The 25794-nt window shown below is 37.2% G+C and overlaps 1 protein-coding gene across 1 annotated transcript in view; it reads left to right on the top strand.

Annotated features, from left to right (window-relative positions):
- LOC150081426 (mitogen-activated protein kinase kinase kinase 4-like) overlaps positions 1 to 25794 on the top strand; it is a 350096-nt gene that overhangs the window by 102267 nt on the left and 222035 nt on the right. The window contains exons 7-8 of the mRNA XM_090380199.1: positions 11941 to 12022; positions 16970 to 17202. Coding sequence (XP_090236325.1) covers positions 11941 to 12022; positions 16970 to 17202 — 315 coding nt within the window. The remainder of the gene's footprint in view (positions 1 to 11940; positions 12023 to 16969; positions 17203 to 25794) is intronic.

Raw genomic sequence — 25794 nt, 5'->3', positions numbered from 1 at the left:
AACCATTCAAGGCTTTGTACACCTCTATCAGATCACCCCGCTGGTGCCTAGTTTCCAGACACTGTAATTTGCAAAACTTAAGCCTTTCTTCGTAAGAGAACCCCTTTGTCCCATTCACCAATCTAGTTGCCCTTCTCTGTACTCGTTCCAGCAGCTCTACATCCTTCCTGAAATGAGGCCTCCAGGCCTGTATACAGTACTCTAGGTGTGGCCTGACCATTGCCTTATACAAGGGAATAATCACCTCCTTATCCCTGCTAGAAAAATTCCTATATATCATTGACAATACACCATGAGCTACTCTTGCAGCTCGTCTGCACTGCTCAGAGAACTTCATATCTGCCTGCACCACCACCCCCAGGTCCCTTTCATTCTCTACCACTGTCAGTGTAGTACCACAGAGTTGATACGTTGCTCTGGGGTTGCTGTTTCCCATATGTAGTACTTTACATTTGTCAATGTTAAACTTCATTTGCTACCTCGAAGCCCATCTGCTCAACCTTTCCAAATCCTGTTGCAGCAGCATAGTGTCAGTAGTGTCCTTGACAACCCTGCCAACCTTCGTATCGTCTGCAAACTTGGACATTAAGCCTGATATACCATCATCAATATCATTTATAAATACAGAAAACAATAAAGGCCCCAATACTGAACCCTGAGGGACTCCACTAATAACATTAGTCCACGATGAGCAGTGTCCATTGATTACCACTCTCTGTCTTCTCCCCCTCAACCACCCATTTATCCATAGCAGCAACTTGCCTCCAATGCCACACTGCTCCAATTTGTGCAGCAGTCTTCCATGTGCAACAGTATCAAAAGCCTTTCTAAGATCCAAGTATATAATATCAAAGTTATTCCCTGCATCCAGTTCTTTTGTGACTGCATCATAGTATCCAATCAAATTGGTCAGGCAAGACCTGCCCTTAACAAAACCATGCTGTGTCCTAGCTATAACTGAAGTCTTGTCTAGATGATCCTGCAGTGCTTCTTTCACCAGTGCCTCCATTAATTTTCCGGGAACAGAAGTTAAACTCACAGGTCTATAATTACTTGTGTCAGCCTTTGATCCCCCTTTGTGAATTGGGGTCACATTTGCACATCTCCAGTCAATGGGTACCTCCCCTGAGTCCAAGGAAGCTCTCATAATTATGGCTAAGGGTTTGCTTACCTCCTTTGCTGCCTCCTTTAATATAACTGGATAGATCCCATCCACCCCAGGTGCCTTTCTTGTGTTTATCTTCAACAATTTCTCCTCCACTTTGCTCTCAGTTATTACAAGATTCTCTAGCTTACTGCTAGAGTTGAATACACCTCTGGCATTCCCCTCGCTGAATAACTCCTCATGTGTGAATGTCGATGCAAAATATTCATTTAGTTTGTTAGCTACCCGAGCAGGGTCATCAACAGTTGACCCATCGATCTCAAGTGGACCAATCTGATTCATCCCCTTCCTTCTAGAGTTTACATAAGTAAAGAACTCTTTGCTGTTTTTCTTCGCATCCCTTGCCAAGGATCTCTCGTAATCTGCCTTCGCCTGCCTAACCTCCTTTGTAACTTGGTTACAGATCAACTTGTATCTATCATAGGCGTCCGTGTCACGTGTTAATTTGTATGTATCCCATGCATTTTTCTTCTCTGCCATATGCCTCATTAGTTCATCTGACAACCATTTAGGCCTAAACCTTGAACAATATTTCTTAGTTGGTATGTAAAGCCTAGTAGCTTCCACGATAAGTTCTTTGAATGCTTCCCATTTTGAATTTGCTGTTGGCAATATCATCAGTTGATCCCACTGTATAGAATTTAAATACTGTCTCAGTCCATTGTAGTCGCCTTTACGAAAGCAACACCCCTTCCCTTTACCCCTAATGGTAGTTACCTCTTTGAGTAACTCCCACTTCAGCACACTGTGATCACTGCCACCAAGTGGTTCATTTATCTGCAGATTCTTAATGCATGAAGAATCACTACTGATAATCAAATCAAGAGTATTACTCCCTCTAGTTGCCTCCCGAACATGCTGATGTAGAAAACAATCATCCAATAAATCCACAAAAGCCTTGCTACTGTGTGAGTGACCAGCCCCCAAATTCCAGTCAATATCTGGGAAATTAAAATCCCCCATTATAAGACTCTCTGATTTACTGGCCCATTCTATTTCTCTGAACAGTTTCTTATTATACTCATCAGAGTCATTAGGCCTATAGCACACTCCTACTCTCAATTTTGATCTCCCAATGCTTATGTCACACCAAACTGACTCGACACTGCACTGTCCAGCGATGTCGACTGGCTTCACTTCCTTGGATTTTATGTGTTTTTTAACTAATAGCATAACCCCTCCTCCCTTCCTATCCTGTCTATCCTTTCTGTAGACATTGTACTCCCCAAATTCCAGTTCTGCATTTCTTATATCTGTGTGACACCACGTCTCTGAAATCCCCACAATATCTGCCTTTGATGTTTTGAGCAATACCTCAAATTCATCAAATTTATTTACTAAACTCCTAGCATTGGTGTACACACAAGTATACATGCACCTGTTCTTTTTCTTAGCTACCCTAACACAACCCATGTGTTTACTTGTACCCCAATGATTCCCAGCAGTCTCTGAAATATCCTGCATCTTATTTTCCAGGCTGCGGCTCATTCCAATAGAAGCAGTGCAAGAATCACTTTCACCTCTGCCAGTGGCTACTGTTAATCTATTAGTCCTTGTATCCCCCCAATCTAGCAGTTTTCCGACCCACCTAACATTGCCTCGATAGCATCAGCAAACATTCTTGCACCCTTTCTATTTAAGTGTATCCCATCCCTGTAGAAGCAGTCTCTCCTGTTAACAAGTACAGACCAGGCTGAAAAAAATTCTACCCCTTGAGCCCTGCACAATCTTTCCAGGGCCGAATTGATTGACAGGGCTCTCATCATATACTCCCTCCTATCGTGTCTGGGCAGAATTGCAGACACTTTCAATGTCAACCCTAATTCACGGCTTTTTTTCATCAGTGACCTGTACTTGTCAAGTAATTCCGCCGGTCTCCTACTCTTAATGTCATTAGTGCCAACGTGTACAACTATATCACCTTTTGTGCCCTTAAAAGATGATATCCGCTCTACAACGTCATCAACTTTTGCCCCTGGCAGACATACCCTGGTCCTATTCCACCTATCCTTTTTACAAAGCATGTTTCCCTTTTCCCTGACAATAGAGTCACCAACAACTACTAGTTCCTTTGGGACCAGCGCATTCTGCCTTGGGGGTTGCCGCTGTGTTCCGCGATGACCAAGTGCAAGCTCTGGCATTGGTGTGGGCAGCTGAGAGCTTGATGGGCCCCTCACTTGTAATCCTTCGAGGGCATCCACCCTATCCTTCAAGCTCTCATATAGGCCCATAACAACGCTGAGTTGTCGCCTTATCTCCTTACACTCCTTGCATCGCACACACACAAAGACATCCCCCATGGCAGTATCATGTCCCATACTTGACTGCTCCGCAAACATCAAGCAAATAGTGCATCTTACAAGGCTGTGATTCAGAGGACAACTGCCCCCCTCAGTTCTCCCCTGGGCCACAGCATTCCCATTAGCTTGAGCCCTTTGCTTTGCTGCTCTGGTTTGAGTCATGATTTAGATTTACTTTCAATAAAATTTCAATTTCTGTACAAAATTAAATCCTAAACTTGTATCCAAACACAGTTATAACGCTATATTTATGTTTCAGTAACGAGTGTTATCTACGAAATATTTACATTTCAGTAACGAGTGTTATCTGCGAAATCCCTTTATATAACTTTCGTATCAAGTTATGTATTAATTATTTGTTTTTACTAATTATTTATGTTACGTAACCTAAGTGGTTATATGTATAATTAATTATGTTAAATAAAATTCATTATATTACGTTTGTAATCTAAGTCGTTATATGTATTTATTTAAACGTACAATTTAACTGCTAACGAAGTTCAACTAACGCTATCTACTACGGTATATCGTATTACAAAGGCGGGAAAATTACGAATGGTTAGCGGAGTTGAAACACGTGGAAACCTTTACCGATCCTTTTATGCAATTACAAGGCCGAGTAAAGAATAAATACACCAAATTAATCAGAAAATCACAAAATAATGTTATACTACTAAATTTAAATCAAAAGTTTTAGAAAAACAATAATTTCAAATCAATAAATAAGAAAAATCCACTTAGCGGCTTTGAAAACGACCGTCTCTAGTAGCCTCGTCAGCAGATTTTTTTTACTTTACACTTTTTTTTTTTACAGATTTTTTTTAATACTTTACATTTTCCAATGTTAAACTTTAGTTGCCACCTCTCAGCCCATCTGCTCAACTTTTCTAGATCATGTTGCAGCAGCATACTGTCATTAGTGTGATTAACAATCCTGCCAACCTTTGTATCGTCTGCAGACTTGAACATTAAGCCTGATATACCATCATCAATATCATTGATGAATACAGAAAACAACAATGGACCCAGTACTGGACTGAACTCCGAGGAACTCAACTAATAACATTAGTTCACGAAGAGCAGTGTCTATTGATTACCACTCTCTGTCTTCTCCCACTCAACTAACCTTTTATCCATAGCAGCAATTTGTGTCCAATGCCACACTACTCCAATTTGTGGAGCAGTCTTCCATGTGCAACAGTATCAAAAGCCTTTCTAAGATCCAAATATATATCAAAATTATTCTTTGCATTCAGTTCCTTTGTGACTACATCATAATATCCAATCAAATTGATCAGACAAGTCTTCCCCTTAACAAACCCATGCTGTGTCCAAGCTACAACTGAAGTCTTGTCTAGATGATCCTGCAATGCTTCTTCAACCAGTGCCTCCATTAATTTTCCAGGAACAGAAGTTAAACTAACAGGTCGGTAATTACCTGTGTCTCCATTTGATGATTAGGGTCACATTTGCACATCTCTAGTCCATGGATACCTTCTCTGAGTCCAAGTAAGCTCTCATAATTATGGCTAAGAGTTTGTTTACTTCCTTTGCTGCCTCCTTTAATATAACTGGATAGATTCCATCCACCCCAGGATCGTTTCTTATGTTTATCTTCAACAATTTCTCTTCACTTTACTTTCAGTTATTAAAAGATTATCTAGTTTACTGCCAGAGTTTAATACACCTCTGGCATTTGCCTCTATGAATAACTCCTCATGTGAATGTAGATGCAAAATATTCATTTAGTTTGTTAGCTACCTGAGCAGGATTATCAACAGTTGAACCATCGATATCAAGTGGACCGATCCGATTCATCCCCTTCCTTCTGGAGTTTACATAAGTAAAGAACTCTTTGCTGTTTTTCTTTGCATTTTTTGCCAAAGGTTTCTCGTAATCTGCCTTTGCCTGCCTAACCTCCTCTGTGTCTTGGTTACAGACCAGTTTATATCTATCATAGGTTTCTGTGTCACCTGTTAATTTATATGTATCCCATGCATTTTTTTTCTCTGCCACATATCTAATTCATCTGACATCCATTTCACCCTTAAATCTTCACCAGTATTTCTTAGTTGGTATGAAAAGCCTAGTAGCTTCAAAGATTAATTCCTTTTCTTTTATTAGCATTAGCATTAGTAGAGGCATACGAGGCAAGAACGCAAGCTTATGCAGCTTCTTCAAAAAAAACCCCCTCCCATTTCACTCCTCTATCCATTCCAAATGCCTGTCCAGCTCAGCCTTAATTTTATTTGGGCTATCAACTTCACAACAAAAGATGGAAGTCTGTTTCACCAATCAACTACCCGCTGGCTAAAGGCAAGTTTCTGCACATCTGTTCTGCAACTGCCTTTCTTCAATTTGAATCTGTGTCCCCTCAGGTTCTTAATCTGGGCAAGAGGAAGAATCCCATCAGCATTAGCATTAGTAGAGGCATAGGATGCAAGAAAGCAAGCTTATGCAGCATCAGCCAAAAAAAAAAAAAAAAAAAAACCCTTCCGCTTCACCCCTCCGTTCGTTCGAAATACCTGTCCAGCTGAGCCTTAAATGTATTTAGACTATCAACTTCCACAACAAGGGATGGAAGTCTTCCACCAACCAACTACCCGCTGGCTAAAGAATTTCCGCATATCTATCCTACATCTGTCTTTCCTCAATTTGAATTTATGCCCTCTCAGGTGATTATTCTGAGCAAGAGACAGTATCCCATCAGCATTGAGCATGCTCAAACCATTCAAGGCTTTGTACACCTCTATCAGATCACCTCGCCGGTGCCTAGTCTCCAGACACTGTAATTTGCAAAACTTAAGCCTTTCTTCGTAAGAGCAACACTTCGTTCCGTTCACTAACCTTGTTGTCTTTCTCTGTACTCGTTCCAGCAGCTCTACATCCTTCTTGAAATGAGGGCTGAATACAGTACTCATGGTGTGGCCTGACCATTGCCTTATACAAGGGAATAATCACCTCCTTATCCCTGCTAGAAAAATTCCTGTATATCATTGACAAGACACCATGAGCTAATCTTGCAGCCCGTCTGCACTGCTCAGAGAACTTCATATCTGCCTGCATAATTACCCCCCCAGGTCCTTTTCATTCTCTACCACTGTCAGTGTAGTACCACAGAGTTGATACATTGCTCTGGGGTTGCTGTTTCCCATATGTAGTACTTTACATTTGTCAATGTTAAACTTCATTTGCCACCTCTCAACCCATCTGCTCAACTTTTCCAGATCCTGTTGCAGCAGCATTGCGTCAGTAGCATCCTTAACAACCCTGCCAACCTTTGTATCGTCTGCAAACTTGGACTTTAAGCTTGATATACCATCATCAATATTATTTATAAATACAGAAAACAACAATGGACCCAACACTGAACCCTGAGGGCCTCCACTAATATCATTAGTCCACGATGAGCAGTGTCCATTAATTACCTCTCTCTGTCTTCTGCCGCTCAACCATCCCTTTATCCATAGCAACAATTTGCCACCAATGCCACACTGCTCCGATTTGTGCAGCAGTCTTCCATGTGCAACAGTATCAAAAGCCTTTCTAAGATCCAAATATATAATATCAAAGTTATTCCCTGCATCCAATTCTTTTGTGACTACATCATGGTATCCAATCAAATTGGTCAGGCAAGACCTTTCCTTAACAAAACCATGCTGTGTTTGAGCTATAACTGAATTCTTATCAAGATGATCCTACAGTGCTTCTTTAACCAGTGCTTCCATTAATTTTCCTGGAACAGAAGTTAAACTCACAGGTCTATAATTACTTGTGTTAGCCTTTGATCCTCCTTTGTGAATTGGGGTTACATTTGCACCTCTCCAGTCTGTGGGTACCTCCCCTGAGTCCAAGGAAGCTCTCATAATTATAGCTAATGGATTGCTTACTTCCTTTGCTGCCTCCTTCAATATAACTTCCACAATTTCTCCTCCACTTTACTCTCAATTATTACAAGATCATCTAGCTCACTGCCAGTGTTTACTTCATCTATGGCATTCCCCTTCCAAAATAACTCCTCATGTGTGAATGTAGATGCAAAATATTCATTTAGTTTGTTAGCTACCTGAGCAGGATCATGAACAGTTGTACCATCGATATCAAGTGGACCAATCTGATTCATCCCCTTCCTTCTAGAGTTTACATAAGTAAAGAACTCCTTGCTGTTTTTCTTTGCATCCCTTGCCAAAGACCTTGAACAATATTTCTTAGTTGGTATGTAAAGCCTAGTAGCTTCCAAGGTAAGTTCTTTGAATGCTTCCCATTTTGAGTTTGCTGTTGGTAACATCATCAGTTGGTCCCACTGTATAGAATTTAAATACTGTCTCAGGCCATCGTAGTCGCCTTTACGAAAGCAATAACCCTTCCCTTTAACCCCGATGGTAGTTACCTCCTTGAGTAAATCCCACTTCAGCACACTGTGATCACTGCCATCTAGTGGTTCCTGTATCTGCAGATTCTTAATGCATGAAGAATCACTACTGATAATCAAATCAAGAGTGTTACTCCCTCTAGTTGCCTCCCAAACATGCTGATTTAGTGAACACTCATCCAATAAATCCACAAACGCCTTGCTAGTGTGTGAGTGACCAACCCACAAATTCCAGTCAATATCTGGGAAATTAAAATCCCCCATTATAAGACTCTCTGATTTACTGGCCCACTCTATTTCCCTGTACAGTTTCTTATTATACTCATCAGAATCATTAGGCCTATAGCACACTCCTACTTTCAAATTTGATCTCCCAATGCTTATATCACACCAAACTGACTCGACACTGCACTGTCCAGCGATGTCGACTGGCTTCACTTCCTGGGATTTTGTGTTTCTTAACTAATAGCATAACCCCTCCTCCCTTCCTATCCTGTCTATCCTTTCTGTACAAAATGTACTCCCCAAATTCCAGTTCTGCGTTCTTGTATCTGTGTGACACCACGTCTCTGATATCCCAACAATATCCGCCTTTGATGATTTAGCATTAGCATTAGCATTAGTAGAGGCATTTGATGCAAGAAAGCAAGCTTATGCAGCATCAGCCAAAAAAAAAAAAACCACTCCCACTTCACCCCTCTGTTCATTCAAAATACCTGTCCAGCTGAGCCTTAAACTTATTTAGGCTATCAACTTCCACGACAAGGGATGGAAGTCTGTTCCACCAACCAACCACTCGCTGGCTAAAGGCAAATTTCCGCACGTCTATCCTACATCTGTCTTTCCTCAATTTGAATTTATGCCCTCTCAGGTGATTATTCTTACCGAGAGGAAGAATCCCATCAGCATTGAGCATGCTCAAACCATTCAATGCTTTATACACCTCTATCAGATCACCTCGCTGGTGCCTAGTCTCCAGACACTGTAATTTGCAAATCTTAAGCCTTTCTTCGTAAGAGCACCCCTTTGTTCCATTCACTAATCTTGTTGCCCTTCTCTGTACTCGTTCCAGCAGCTCTACATCCTTCTTGAAATGAGGCCTCCAGGCCTGTATACAGTACTCTAGGTGTGGCCTGACCATTGCCTTATACAAGGGAATAATCACCTCCTTATCCCTGCTAGAAAAATTCCTATATATCATTGACAATACACCATGAGCTACTCTTGCAGCCCGTCTGCACTGCTCAGAGAACTTCATATCTGCCTGCACAACCACCCCCCAGGTCCCTTTCATTCTCTACCACTGTCAGTGTAATACCACAGAGTTGATACGTTGCTCTGGGGTTGCTGTTTCCCATGTGTAGTACTTTACATTTGTCAATGTTAAACTTCATTTTCCACCTCTCAGCCCATCTGCTCAACCTTTCCAGATCCTGTTGTAGCAGCATAGTGTCAGTAGTGTCCTTGACAACCCTGCCTACCTTTGTATCGTCTGCAAACTTCGACATTAAGCTTGATATACCATCATCAATATCATTTATGAATACAGAAAACAATAATGGACCCAACCCTGAGCCCTGAGGGACTCCACTAATAACATTAGTCCACGACGAGAAGTGTCCATTGATTACCACTCTCTGTCTTCTCCCCCTCAGCCACCCCTTTACCCACAGCAGCAATTTGCCTCCAATGTTACACTGCTCCAATTTGTGCAGCAGTCTGCCATGTGCAACAGTATCAAAAGCCTTTCTAAGATCCAAGTATATAATATCAAAGTTATTCCCTGCATCCAGTTCCTTTGTGACTGCATCATAGTATCCAATCAAATTGGTCGGCAAGACTTCCCCTTAACAAAACCATGCTGTGTCCGAGCTATAACTGAAGTCTTGTCTAAATGATCCTGCAGTGCTTCTTTAACTAGTGCCTCCATTAATTTTCCTGGAACAGAAGTTAAACTCACAGGTCTATAATTGCTTGTGTCAGCTTTTGATCCTCCTTTGTGAATTGGGGTCACATTTGCACATCTCCAGTCTATGGGTACCTCCCCTGAGTCCAAGGAAGCTCTCATAATTATGGCTAAGGGTTTGCTTACTTCCTTTGCTGCCTCCTTTAATATAACTGGATAGATCCCATCCACCCCAGGTGCCTTTCTTGTGTTTATCTTCAACAATTTCTCCTCCACTTTACTCTCAGTTATTACAAGATTCTCTAGCTTACTGCTAGAGTTGAATACACCTCTGGCATTCCCCTCGATAAATAACTCCTCATGTGTGAATGTCAACGCAAAATATTCATTTAGTTTGTTAGCTACCTGAGCAGGATCATCAACAGTTGACCCATCGATATCAAGTGGACCAATCTGATTCATCCCCTTCCTTCTAAAGTTTACATAAGTAAAGAACTCTTTGCTGTTTTTCTTTGCATCCCTTGCCAAAGATTTCTTGTAATCTGCCTTCGCCTGCCTAACCTCCTTTGTAACTTGGTTACAGATCAACTTGTATCTATCATAGGCTTCTGTGTCATGTGTTAATTTGTATGTATCCCATGCATGTTTCTTCTCTGCCATATGCCTCATCAGTTCATCTGACATCCATTTAGGCCTAAACCGTGAACAATATTTCTTAGTTGGTATGTAAAGTCTAGTAGCTTCCAAGATAAGTTCTTTGAATGCTTCCCATTTTGCATTTACTGTTGGTAACATCATCAGTTGGTCCCACTGTATAGAATTTAAATACTGTCTCAGTCCATCGTAGTCGCCTTTACGAAAGCAATAACCCTTCCCTTTACCCCTAATGGTAGTTACCTCTTTGAGTAAATCCCACTTCAGCACACTGTGATCACTGCCACCTAGTGGTTCATTTATCTGCAGATTCTTAATGCATGAAGAATCACTGCTGATAATCAAATCAAGAGTATTCCTCCCTCTAGTTGCCTCCCGAACATGCTGATGTAGAAAACAATCATCCAATAAATCCACAAGAGCCTTGCTAGTGTGTGAGTGACCAGCCCACAAATTCCAGTCAACATCTGGGAAATTAAAATCTCCCATTATAAGACTCTCTGATTTACTGGGCCACTCTATTTCCCTGTACAGTTTCTTATTATACTCATCAGAGTCATTAGGCCTATAGCACACTCCTCCTCTCAATTTTGATCTCCCAATGCTTATGTCACACCAAACTGACTCAACACTGCACTGTCCAGCGATGTCCACTGGCTTCACTTCCTTGGATTTTATGTATTTCTTAACTAATAGCATAACCCCTCCTCCCTTCCTATCCAGTCTATCTTTTCTGTAGACGTTGTACTCCCCAAATTCCAGTTCTGCATTCCTTATATCTGTGTGACACCAAGTCTCTGATATCCCAACAATATCTGCCTTTGATGTTTTGAGCAATACCTCAAATTCATCAAATTTATTTACTAAACTCCTAGCATCGGTGTAAAAGCAAGTATACATGCACCTATTTCTATTCTTAGCTACCCTAACACAACCCATGTGTTTACTTGTACCGCAATGACTCCCAGCAGTCTCTGAAATATCCTGAATCTTGTTTTTCAGGCTTCTGCTCATTCCAATAGAAGCAGTGCAAGAATCTCTTTCACCTCTGCCAGTGGCTACTGTTAATCTATTTGTCTTTGTATCCCCCCAAGCTAGCAGTTTTCCGACCCACCTAACACTGCCTCGATAGCATCAGCATTTGAGCAATACCGTCTGCAATTGAGCAATACCGTCAGATTTGAGCAATACCGTCTGCCTTACTTCCTCTCCTTTTCCTAATGCTGCTCCATTATGGCTGACCCCAATCTGTGTGTCATGCAAAATGAGGGTTTTTTGTAGAACAAGTCTTCCTCTATAAAAAAAAAATAATAGCTTTGAAGTTCTACTTTGCCATAAAATATAAAAAATAGTATCTGTGATAATGAGCCCTATGGGTCAAATGAGTCCTATTGGTTATACTCTATACTATGCTATATAAACAAAATATAAATATATGTATTTATTCAATTGCAATAATTATTCAATACCAACAGTAATTTATTTTACTGATTTGGATATTTTTTAATATCCAAATATAATATTTTGATTTTTATTCAATAAGGTGGACCAAACTTGGTTTGGAATTCATTTTGACTGCTTTAGATCCAGCATATCTTCAGTCATTATCAAGTGCGGAGTTTCAGGTATTAAATTTTTGCCCTTTTCATATGAAACCTTCATTTAACAAAAGCAATATACCTTTTTACTTATGCCATGGTTTAGATTTTTTTGTGCATTAAGTTCCATAATTAGTATATTTTTCCATTGTTTTTGTTATTTTTTATAAATGTCTACAATTAAATGGAAGCATGGTACAGATAAGTTTGGCTAGTATAGGAAATGTTACATTTATTTACTTAATAAAGCTTTCAATTATAAGAAAACAAATGTGTACATATATCTAATTAGAAGTTTTATGCCAGGGCTAAATATAATACAAGTGATGTAGGACAAAAATTACAATTAACATCTAGTAAACTAGTATTTACTTTATATGCAGTTGCTATTAGCCAATATTATCCACTTGTAGCATATAGAAGTCAGGGAGTACTCTCTAATGCATTCATAAAGGGACCTGTAAACATTTCTCTTTAAAATAATAGATCATTTATTTGAAAAGCAGATAAGAGTGATCTTATAGTAGTGCTAAATGAAGGTGATTATAATAATAAAATTATGGCATTTAAATATCAATCATATTTATTTAAAAATAGCATTTTATCGCTTGAAAATTTAAAGAAGCATTTAATTTTATTTGAAAATGTTAGAAAATAAAATAAATATAAAAACACTTCATTTATTTCAGATATCATATTCTGAAAATGTTAAATTAACTTAAAATAAAGAAAGTCATCCAATTAAGTCTATCACTTCTTAAAAGAATACCACTACTTTTCCTTTTATATATTTATTGTTAGCCTGTTAAACTGCTTTTTACTTCATACTTCCGGTGCCTCCATAGCTAGGTGGGCAGGAGCAGCAGTGCGTAGCACACGCGTCTTGATTAGACCAGGGTTCGAGCCCATGCCCACCAAATACGGATGATGCGGAAAGGTCAGAGAATGATCACCGCATATCTCCGGAGCGATATGGCCTTAGTTGCTAATGCTTCTAAAAACCAAATAACAACAACAACAACCTCATACTCCCCATAATGTTCAGCTGACACTTGAATTATTCTCAAATTATATAGCTTATCTTCAACTTGATAAAGGCAGTTTAATGTCATTTGACATTGGTTTAGTTTAGTTTTACCAAAAAAATTGCACATTTTTATTTCAAAAATTGCAAGCTTTTATGTGATCAGCTTATTGTTATAAGATTAGATATAAAAAATAAATGCTAAAAGACCACACTAACAAGTTCTGTTAATTTGATCTTTTGATATTGTTTTGTGATGTTTTAATAGCAAGATATCATTTACTAAAAAAAAAAAGCAGAGAAAACATCTACTCTGATAACAACAGATTCTGAAAACTTTAAACTGTTTTTGGTTTAGCTATTGCCTGAGCAGTATACCATTCCATGATTATTTTTTATAACTCTCTCATGCTAAATTCATCATTGCCATCTAGAGTTCTTTCTTTTTTTCCCAGTGGCTTATATAGGATGATTTAATAAGTCATAAATTCTATAGTGGGTTCCTGACAACAAGGAATCATTTATTAAAAAAAAAAACACGAAATACATGTTGATTTGGATTTGGTTTCCATATTTAGAGTTTATGACAATGGTCATACATGTCCTTAAATGTCACATCTTTGAATGATATCGAGCATTTTGTTATATGCAGTGACATGGTATAACTCTTTGCAAATGCTTCCCATGCTACATTCCATTGTGAACTACCTGATGGAACAAATTCTTTATAGACAATTTCCTTGCTATCAAAGAAAGTGATCAACATCACTTTGTATTTTTTTGATTTCTGAAAGCAGAATTCATTTGTTTCACATAGAGCATATTGATTGCCATTCGATGCTTTGTCTCTGTTTGTGGATTGTATTAGAAACAGCACAACTTGTCATTGTAACTGGTCAAGTAAGGAGGGATCATCAACAGCTTGAATGAGTGCATTGAATACTTGGAGCCTTGCTGCTTTTGTTCAGTCGAACAGTATGGAACAAACCTAACATTGCACTGATCTTCATTGCTCCAAATCTTCTGTCGGAATTGGAATAATTTTACTGTGAATTTTACCCTAAGATGCTGCTCTTTGTACAGCTTTTTGGGATATAAAATCTCTACAAAGCATTTTTAAATCATTTTTTGGCTATAAAATTCTGTACAAAGCATTTTTCAACCATCTTTTGGATGCAAAATGCTGTAAAGACTGTTAATGGGATAAAAAGCATTCTCGCAAAGATCCTCCAGATTCTCGCAACCATCCCAAAATCTTGCAAACTAGCAGGAAAAAAAAAAAAAAAAAAGAAGCAAAATAAAGTATTATTACCCTATACTTCTTTTAAAAATTTCTGGATTTCATTAACACTGTTCCCAAACTTGAAACAAAATTGAATGTTTGCTCTTTGTTCCTCACTTAACACAATGACAATGCCTTGAACATTACAAAAGTTCTAGCATGGCTGTGGGGCAAACAAAGTATGGTATGCAAATAAACTTGTAAACGAAAGCAATCGTGCAGGTCAGCCGCCACAGTGCATTGCATTATGGTCCTATGTTAGGATTGAATTCCATTGTAAGCTGTGACCTGACTGCAGTATACTTATCCCTGGAGCTTAATTGTCAAACATTCTACATAAACTGTTTTGATATTCTTCATAAAGTACAAATTAAGGATTTCTATGAAATCCTGCCATTTGTGGTTTCTTTAAAGAAAATAGGCAGAGTAATATCCTTAAATCTTTTTGGAAACTTTTCTTGAAATTTCTGGAATTGATGCCTGTCAAGGTTTTACTTGAACCATTACATTCCATTTAAAGAATAATGTAAGCATTTTTTTTTCTGTGTACACCATAAAGTTACAAAAAAATAATACAAAGGCAAGGATTTTATAAAATAAGAGAATAAGCAAAAAATTCTTACAAAGTTAAGGAAACTATTAGGTTAACTCTAGGTGATATAGCATAGCTATATCACTTCATTGTGCATAATGTATCTTCTGCAATAAGTGCTCTACTGGCATAATGCTGAAAGTTGCATTTCCTAATGAATTATGTGAGAATGCTAGAAGTATAATATATATGCAGCACATCTTGTTATAATGCATGACACACGTTCCAAAAAAATGGCACATATCAAAAATGCATGCTATAGCATACACATTTTCATATAGCAGTCTGGTATAGATTCTAAAAAAGCTATAAATTGTCAATACTTACCTCATTTTAATAAACTCAGTTTATTAAAAAAAATTATTAAAATGAAGCATATGTTGAATAGTATTTTTTCGTTTTTGATTGCTAATTTTTCAACTGGAAAAAGATTAGGTGGGGAGGAATCTTATTATGGGCCAGTTTTTTAAAGAATGAATGTAAGGTTGGCTGCCTAGCTTTCTCTCTCTCTCTCTCTTTTAAAATAAATTTGTAACTGCTCATCAGATCATCCTATTTTGTTTTGAACACGTAGCTTCTTTTGACCTCCAGATCCATGTCGGAAATAAGTTTTGCCAAAACTTTAAAAATTCCATTTCTATTTCATTATTTGATCTTTCCGTGTTTTTGAAAGCAGTCTTTTTTTTTTTTTGCATTCATTATTTACAGTACCAGTACTGTAATATGTGTTCACAGACAGCCATAAACTGAAATGAAACTAGTGAAAAAATTGAAAAGAAATTAGTGAGAAAAAATGTAACATACATGGCAGCAAGTGAATTTCATGTATATAACTTCAAAGTTTTGTGTGCATAATGGGTGACAAGGTGTCAAATTGGTATGCATTTAACTTGAAACGTGGATTGTCAGATGGCATGTTATAGCAGAATGATCTGTATATGTTATATAAGAATAACAATTTTAGTATAGCTTGGAAGTCATTGATTCATATGCAGATGAAAAATTATTTTGCTGTAATGCTTCTTCCAAGTTGTCAATGTTCTTGCCCTTGTTTGCTTCTAAGATATTTGATGCAATTTCACTTCATAGTGACATCATATGCTTCTGTGTGTTTATTATAACTAATATATATATATATATATCCATTTTATAATATTATTTCTAATCTGTAATATTATTTTATTATTTCTAATCTGTAATATTATTTTATTATTTCTAATCTGTAATATTATTTATTTTGTCACAGATCTGATTAATGCCATCAAAAATGATTAAACATTATATCCGTCTGTATATTATTTGATTTAAGTTGTAATGTATAACATGAATAGTTAAGTTGTAATGTATAGCATGGCTAGTAAAATAGCTACTCAAGAAAAACCAAAAACTTATACGGGTGCTAAACGTAGCCTGGAAAAAATACATATATGCCAAAAATAACATAATAAGCAATACTAATGTACAATTAAAAATAAGCAATACAAATGTACATTTAAAAGTTAATTATAGGCAATCAGATACATTGAAAGGGACTTTTTCAAGGGCTAACCCTTTCAATGTATCAACCATAATTAACGAGCTATCCGTTTCTGTAGTCATCGTCCAGCATAACTTGTCTGAATGATAGTTAAAAATTAATGAGATAGAGGGCCATAAACATAAAAGGCATATTTGTTGATACTTTCAATTTAGCAGTAAGCTAGCGAGATGACTGTTAGCCCGACGGATAGCCAAAATATTAATTAGAAAAGGAGATATCCATTTTTAGGCCTATGTATATAGTTTAAAAATATATAAACAGTCTAAGCTGTCGTACATATAAACAGTCGTACCAAGTAAAGTAGAAGCTTGTGCTAACTAAGGCGAACGGAAAAAGTAGAAGTATAGGTATAGTACCTCATATATATATACATAACTGTTTATATTTATCTTAGTGCTTCAACACACTGCTAAATTGCAATGAATGAGGGAAAATAAATATTTAAGGAACTGTTTTAAAGACCTGTGAATTAAGATATTTAAGGAAAGGTTTTATCTCTTTATAGGAAGTATATTTTATCTTTATTTTGTAAACAGAATTTGAGGAAAACAGTGGATGACTGCATTAAACACCTGATTGGACCAACAGAAAAATCACCTCTTGGAACTCCTTTATCAGCTTCATCACAGTCAGGAATTACTTCATTTTTAACATCTTACAATACTCCTGCACAGAGGTCACATTCAGTTTCTAGTACTCGTAGTGATTCCATTTCCTTAACATCACCAGTTTTCACTGGCCAAGAAGAGTGGCCATTATATAGAAAAAGGTTTGTGGGCTGATTTTTAATACTTTTTAGAATGATTAATGTGTTTGCTTTACAATGCATATTAATAAAGATGTGGATTTCAGTTCTCAAGGATATATTGTACTATTATAAATTATTCTGATTTTTGTAGTAGTTTTCTAATCTTTCAAAAAATGTTTAAAATAACTTTTTTTAAAGCATTTCAAAAGTAAGCCTAGAAACAAAACCTTGCTGCTGCATGATTATGGCTTAGTAGATATGTCTGATACAAATAGATTTTAGAAATTATAAAAAAAACATTTAGATTCAAACTGCATCTTTAAGATAAATTATAACAAAATTTTTAGGATTGTAAACTTTTTTGTAAGTTCAGGGAAATCTGTTTGTGTGTTCTAGAATGTTTTAAGTTGAGTTGTTTTAAAGTGAGTTCTGAGGCAGCTAAGGTTTATGAGGCTTTGATATGTCTGTATATCATATATTTTCTGGATTATGTAAGTGTTGGAAGTGTGCTGGAAAAAATCTATAAGTCTCCTGGTGAAAAACTACATCTATGCTTGGAGTCCACCTAACTACAGTCTTGAATAAAAACTAGAAAGTTTCAAATGGGACTTTGAAGGCTGTCTGTGATTTCCTTGGAGGATCTTGCTTTTTCCTTAAAGGCCTCTTTATTTGAGTCTATAGTTAGGCGATCTCAGGAAGAAGTAGTAGAACTTTTCTCCTTGAGTTAATCCAGTCCTGGTATTGCATTACTTTCTTCCTACAAAACATGCAACTCAGTCCATGAACACAAAAACACTATGTATAAATGTAACACTCACACAATGATACATGGCATTAGATGCTAATGCTTTATATAAACAGAATCATAAAAAAAATTTTGACTTTCAATCAGTTGGCAAACTTGTGTTTGATCAGTACCCTCCACTGTAGAAGTGTGAGTATATATACAAAAAGTTGATTATGATTATATACTTAGCAGTAATGATTATATAAAGCAGTACTATTATACACTTAAATGCCTCTCTTCTGAAAAAAGAATTTAAATTAGAGGTGCAGCAATATGTCTACAATGAACAGTTTAACTACTTGAAAGATTCTGGCTGGGTTGATAAGTTCAGTACTCTCATCTGCACCTCTTTATGTAAAGAAATAAATAAAAGTTTTCTCTGACACAAGAGCTTTTAACCATTTCGATTTAGATGGATTAAGTTCTCTAGTGTAACAGGTTAAAAAAACACTAATTTTAGTGACAGCATCTCACACAGTACTAATTCAAGAACTTGAATATGTACAAGAGCCACTCTAAAACTAGTGCTTCCAAATTTTTTTTCCACTCATGTGATACATCATACAAAATGTAATGTAACCAGGTGAAAATTTAAACATTATCACCAATATCCTGCACATTTCAGTGCACAACAGGTTGTAGTAGTTTGTGAAAATGAATGGTGACATTGGCATGTGTGATGCAGTGGTTTTTGTTGTTTCTGAATGCAAAGAACATCTTGTCCATTGAGGATCACCGACATTTAAAGAACATGTCTGGGGACATGACATTTGATAGAGTACAATTAGACAGTGAATTAGTCTTGTCAGCGATGGTGGTAGTGGTTGGAAGGACATGCCAAGATGAATCATCCTCATACTATGGCAGTGACAGAAAAAGGGTCAGGAGAGTGGATAAACTGATTTTTGAACACTGATGCATTAAGACCCCAGAAATGTGCAAGAGAGAATAGCTTTAATGCACTGAAAACAATTGTGGACAATCTGGGATATGGGAAATTGTGTGCCAGATGGGTTCCACAAATGATAATTTTAAATCACAAGAAATGATAATTCTACACAATTCTCACAAGGATTGATAACAAATAATAATTCTAAATCACTATCTTCTGGAGTAGTACAAGACCTTGGGTGATGATTTTCTTGACAGCATCACTATAGAAGAGGTGGCCTGGGACACCTCTATGAACCAGAGTTAAAGCAGCAGTTTATGGAAAATGGTGACACAAGGATTCAATGATAAAAAAGAAAAGAAAAAATTCAAGGATTGGATATGTGCTGGAAAAAATCATGTGTTCTGTTCTATGAAACAAGAGCAGGATTATCCTTGTGGATTTCCTGGAATGGGGACACATGCACATATCTGCTCACTATGTGGAGACATTGAAAGCCTGATTTGCAGGAGAGAAGCCAGAGAAGAAAGGAAAGTGTCTCCGTCACCATGACAACGCCAAACCTCTTACCAGCATCCTGAAAAGGTAGACCATTTCAGAATTTGAGTAGACTGTTCTGTTACATTCCCTTACATTCCAGGCCATATGCCATCAGAATTTCACCTGTTTGACACTACGAAAGGATGGCATTCATGGGGGACACTTCAAGATGAGAAGGATATAATTTCAACCATCAGGAGTGAGGGATATTGCATTGGTTCATTGGGAGAAAACATATAAAAAATAGTGGTCAGCATGTGGAAAAATAAATGTAATCATTTAAAGTGTGCAACATACAGAATTGGCACTTCAAGTGCTATCCAAGAAAATTCAGGGTCTCAGTTTTGGAACAACCCTTGTATGTTGCTTTAGTTTTTTTAAAAATTACATATCTATATCTCAAAAGACCTTATTTTCAATTACAAAACTTTAGTAGAATAAAATGATCACCGATAATTAAATATAAGAAAAATTCATATCTCTTTCCTTTTGTGGGGGAGAGAATACTCAACAAAATTTAATATAGAAACATGCTTTTTCCAAATGAACTGCTATGAAATGCTCGATTGGCTTAACATTTAGTAAATGAATCCTTTTCTTTAAAGAGTCAACTCCATTTCTTTAATTTAGTTAAGTCTGTAGAAAAAAAAAAAAACTTTTGAGATATTTCATTTCTGGAATACCCAGGAGAACTCATTTTTTGTGTACTGAAATTTATTTTTATTTTTAAGTAATTTTGTGTTTTAATTTTATTTTTTAATTGTTCTATTAGTCTGTTCCAATTAACAATCAAATATTTGGGAAAAACCTTTAATCCATATAAAGGTTTTTGTATACCTTCTCAAGACCATCTCAGCAAGCTTTATCGTAAGCTTTATTTTACTTTCATAAGTGCTTCCAAAAATTTCTTTCTCGTATAAATACAGTACAGGTGACCCCCGCTTAACGCTGATCATTCGTTCCCAAAAAACAGAGCGCTAAGTGAATCCGCGCTAAGCGAGCGCCGCTTTCCCATAAGGTAACATATGTATTTATGAGCTGCGGTCAGTGCCATAGGATATTTCCTAATGAATAATAAACAGTAATGAAAAGATGCACAAATGTTGGTCAAAATATTTAATATTCAAATATTTGCACATATAAAATATTCTGCATTGCATACGTATAATTATGTGGTAACTACTTGCGTATCAAAAGTAAATTTAAAATTCCAATTAAAATAATGAATTTAATTTAATTGATGAATTTAATCATGAAAAATGTGTGCATTTTGAGTTGAACTTTGGCCCTTTTCCAAATAAACTAAAAGGGGTATTAATTTTAAATCCCCCGCAGCGTTAAAATCAACAATAAAGTCAACCGATCCTTCACCGCTTTGAAACCTGGCATGTTTTTTTCTTCTTTCAATATGAAACTTCTTTTAGGCATTCGTTTCCACAAAAGTCCTGCTTCAGCTATGTTAAAAACTTGTTGAGAAGTATAACACACAATACCCCTCTTCAATAATTTTAACAAAAGTTCTTTTTTGAAAGTTTCGGCTCCTTGATCTGCACTTGCGGCTTCTCCCTGGATTTTAAATCTATTCAACCAGCCCTTACCAGTTTTAAATGGTTCCACTTTTTTTTTTTTTTTTTAGGCGAGTTTTCTTCAGATCATCATATTGGCTAATCTCTTTCTCTCTCTTTTTAATATTTAACTTAACTGAATTCTGCATTGGAATATTATCTTCAATAAAATTAAAGTCTTTCCATTTCAATCCTAATAGCCGGCCTAGTCCTAGTTGCTTGCAGTGGAACAGCTATCTTTCCCGCTGCAAAAATTAATTCTTTATTTTTTTATAATTGTTCTTACAGTTAAAGTTGCAAGTCCTAAATTATGGCACACATCCGTTTGTCGTTGACCGGAATTGATTCACTTCAAAACGTCTAATTTACTTTTCAAATTCAGTCTTTTTCTTACATTTATAGTCTTCGTACTGCGCCCAGACGTTGTTGCTTTTTCATTCCTATCAGTCATTATTAGCTCTTCGAAAATGTAACTGCGTTGGTTGAATTAATTACGATACAATGTTCAAGTAAACTTTCCGTTACGCACGATGTCTAATACTCTACTGAGTGATGACTAGACTTCGGATAAATGCATATAACGCAAATATTACAAGCAATATACTTGATCATTTTTTAAAATGTTGATCGCGGAACTACGTGACAAGTCACTGTACTGAAACTAAATTAGCGTGCGAGAAAATTTTACTGAGCGTGGGAAAATTTCTCAACTCGGCGTGGGAAACGTTTTAATGCTGTTTTGCTATTCATTTTCAAGCTATCGACTCCATCAAATGAAACGATTTCGTTAATATGTCAAAAATGTAATCTGTGAAAGAGCGTTATAGTGATCTGTGACAGCGTTATAGTCAGATACGGGTTATAATATAAGAACAGCGTTATAGCGAATCAGCGTAAAGCGAACCGCGTTATAACGGGGGCCTGCTGTATAGTGTAAATGACTTCATTTTTCAACTATATTAGTATAACGATCACATCATATTCTTGTAAAAGATTATTTAACTTATATAATTAAACGTAAACCATAAAACTTTCGGCATACTTGGTTTAACTGCTGTGTGTCAATGTGCCTTATGTCATGTTGTCATTTCAAGCTGGAACTTTGATTCAGCAGACCAGGTGGCTCTTTTCATTCATCCAATGTCCAGGAAATGTGCTCCATGCCCACTGCAGGCAGAGGTATCAATGACAGTTGGTCAACACAGACATATGAACAGACCGCTACTCCATAGGCCTATCTGCAAATGTGTCCACTGCTTGGTGTGCTTAGAAACATTTCTCTATGTACGCTGCCATTAATTGAAGGATTCAAGGCAGCATTACGTGGGTCGGAAAACTGCTAGCTTTGGAGGATTCACAAACTAAAAGGTTAAAGTAGCCACAGGCAGAGGTGAAAGTGATTCTTGCACTTCATTCTATTAGAATGAGCAGCGGCCTGGAAGATGGGGTACTGGGAGTTTCATGGATTGGGTCTATGGACAATCTATGGACATAGACCCAATCTATGGACATAGATTGCGTCAGTTTGGTGTGACATAAACACTGGGAAAGCAAAAATCAGAGTAGGAGTGTGTTATAAGCCTGATGACTCTAATCAGTATGATGAACAATTATACAGAGAAATAGAATGGCCCAGTAAATCAGATTGTATTATAATGGGGGAGTTTAACTTCCCAGATATTGACTGGAACTTGTGAGTTGGTCACTCGCACACTAGCAAGACTTTTGTGGATTTTTTGGATGATTGTTTTCTACAGCAACATGTTCGAGAGGCAACCAGAGGGGATAATACTCTTGATCTGGTGGTTATCAGCAGTGATTATTTTTGCATTAAGAATTTGCAGATAAAGGAACCACTAGGTAGCAGTGATCACAGTGTACTGATGTGGAATTTACTTAAAGATATAATTACTATCAGGGGTAAAGGAAAGGGTTTTTGCTTTCGTAAAGGAGACTACAGTGGTTTCAGACCGTTTTTAAATTCTGTACAGTGGGATCAAATGATGATGTTACCAACAGCAAATTCTAAATGGGAAGCATTCACAGATTCTTGAATGCTTCCCATTTTCATGGAATAATCAAGAATTAATCGTGGAATACTAGGCTTTTCATACCGATTAAGAAATACTGTTCAAGGTTTAGGCCTAAATGGATGTCAGGTAAACTATAATGAGACATGGCAGAGAAGAAAAATGCATGAGATTCATATAAATTATTAGGTGACACAGAGGTCTACGGCAGATATAAGCTAGTCTGTAATCAAGTCACAAATAAGATTAGGCAAGGGAAGGCAGATTATGAGAAATCTTTGGAAAAGAATGCTAAGAAAAACATCACGGACTTCTTTACTTATATAAACTCTAGGAGGAAGGGGATGAATCAGATTTGTCCACTTGATACCGATGGTTCAACTATTGATGATCCTGCTCAGATAGCTGTCAAACTGAATGAGTATTTTGCATCTACATTCACACATGAGGAATTATTTAGGGAAGTGAAGGACAGAAGCTTATTAAACTCTAACAGAAAACTTAATGATTTTGTAATAACTGAGAGCAAAATGGAGGAGAAATTGTTGAAGTTAAACAGAGGAAAGGCACTTGGGGTGGATGGGACCCATCCAGTTATATTAAAAGAGGCAGCAAAGAAGTAAGCAAACCCTTAGCCATAATTGTGAGAGCATTCTTGGACTCAGGAGAAGTCCCCACAGACTGGAGATGTGGAAATGTATTCCCAATATACAAAGAGGGATCAAAAGGTGACACGAGTAATTACTTACCTGTTAGTTTACTGGTAAGTAATTACTTACCAGTAAACTAACAGGTAAGTTTACTGATAACTTCTGTTCCTGGAAAAATGATGGAGTCAATGGTTAAAGAAGCATTGCAGAATCATCTAGATAAGAATACAGTAATAATTCAGACACATGGGTCTGAATTATGTCAGATAAGGCTTTCCTTTAACATGGGTTTGTTAAAGGAAAGCCTTATCTGATAAATTTGATTGGATACTATGATGTGATTACAAAGGAACAGGATGCAAAAAATAATTTTTATATCAAATACTTGAATTTCAGGAAAGCTTTTGATACTGTTGTGCATGGAAGACTACTGTAAAAATTGGAGCAGTATGGTATTATGGGCAAATTGCTACAATGGATAAAAGAGTGGTTGAGTGGGAGAAGACAGAGAGTGGTAATCAATGGATGCTACTCTTCGTGGACTAATGTTTTAATTGTGGAGTCCCCCGGGGTTCAGTGTCGGGCCCATTGTTGTTTTGTGTATTTATCAATGATATTGATGAAGGTATATCAGGCTTAATGTCCAAGTATGCAGATAATACAAAGGTTGACAGGGTTGTTAATGACAGTAATGGCAGTGTGCTACTACAACAGGATCTAGAAAAGTTGGGCAGATGGGCTGAGAAGTGTCAAATGAAGTTTAACATTGACAAACACAAAGTACTGCATATGGGTAGAAGTAACCCCATAGAAATGTACCAACTGTGTGGTACTACACTTAGGATGGTACAAAATGAAAAAGACCTGGGAGTAATTGTGCAGTCAGATATGAAGTTTTCTGAGCAACGTAGACAGGCTGCCAGAGCAAGTCATGGAGTATTGTCTATGATATACAGGAATTTTGCCAGTAGGGAAAAGGAGGTGATTATCCCTTTATATAAGGCAATGGTCAGGTCACGCCTTGAGTACTGTGTACTGGTCTGGAGGACTCATTTTAGGAAGGATGTAGAGTTGCTTGAGTGTGTACAGAGAGGGCAACAAGATTGGTGAGGGAAATGAAGGCGTCCTCTTACCAAGAAAGGCTTAAGTTTTGCAAATTGCAGTGGCTGGAGACTAGGCACCTGCAAGGTGATCTGATTGAGGTGTTTAAGGCCCTGAATGGGTTGAGCACTCTGAATTCTGATGGGATTCTTCCACTTGCTCAGATTACGAACCTGAGGGGGCATAAATTCAAATTGAAGAATGACAGTTGTAGAATAAATGTGTAGAAATTTTCCTTAAGCCAGTGGGTAGTTGATTGCTGGAACAAATTTCCATCTGGTGTCGTGGAAGTTGATAGCTTAAATAAATTCAAGGAGGAACTGGACAAACCTTTAAAGGGAATGGATGTGTGAATTTTTTTTTTTTTTTTTTTTTGGCTGCTGCTACATAAGCTCATACGCTTGCTTTCTTGCATCACATGCCTCTACTACTATTATGGATTCATCTGTTGTCCCAGACAGCATGTGCCAATCGCTGTTCATTTCAACTACCAACTATGTGTGGTTTCCCCATCCCAGCATTTTGAGTGGTTTTGTGGGACCATTCCCGCCACAACTTCACTACAGTGGCCCTCAAACAGTTCACAATACCTGCAGTTGCTGAGATGCTGGCTCCCACTTTCTTAGAGCTGCAAATCATTCCCCTTCAAACACTGTAGGTCCTTCCCTATCCTCATTGCATGGGCTTTATACTGATGAACAGACAGGCACTACCCATGCCATCACTATATATGTTGCACTGGTCTGTGAAATCACTCCTAGCTGTTGTGAGATGCATCCACTTGTGCAGATAGCAGTAGTCATAATGTTTTGGCTCATGAGCATATATTCGTACTGCATGACGTTTCAAATTAACAACTTTGCTTCAGTATGTATACATATATAAGTATAACCAGTTTTGTTACAATCTAATATGCAGATTGATTTATATGTTTAAAATAATTGTATGTTGATTTGAATACTCTGATGTTATTCCTTTATGTGTTTATAATAATATTGTTAAACAGTGTTGCATCCCAATTAAACAAGTATGCCAAACGTTTTAAATA

The sequence above is a fragment of the Mastigoproctus giganteus genome, chromosome 8 (genome assembly GCF_048544385.1).
Source record: "Mastigoproctus giganteus isolate SK-2022 chromosome 8, ASM4854438v1, whole genome shotgun sequence".
Classification (NCBI taxonomy): domain Eukaryota; kingdom Metazoa; phylum Arthropoda; class Arachnida; order Uropygi; family Thelyphonidae; genus Mastigoproctus; species Mastigoproctus giganteus.
This window is presented reverse-complemented; position numbering and strand designations above follow the sequence as displayed.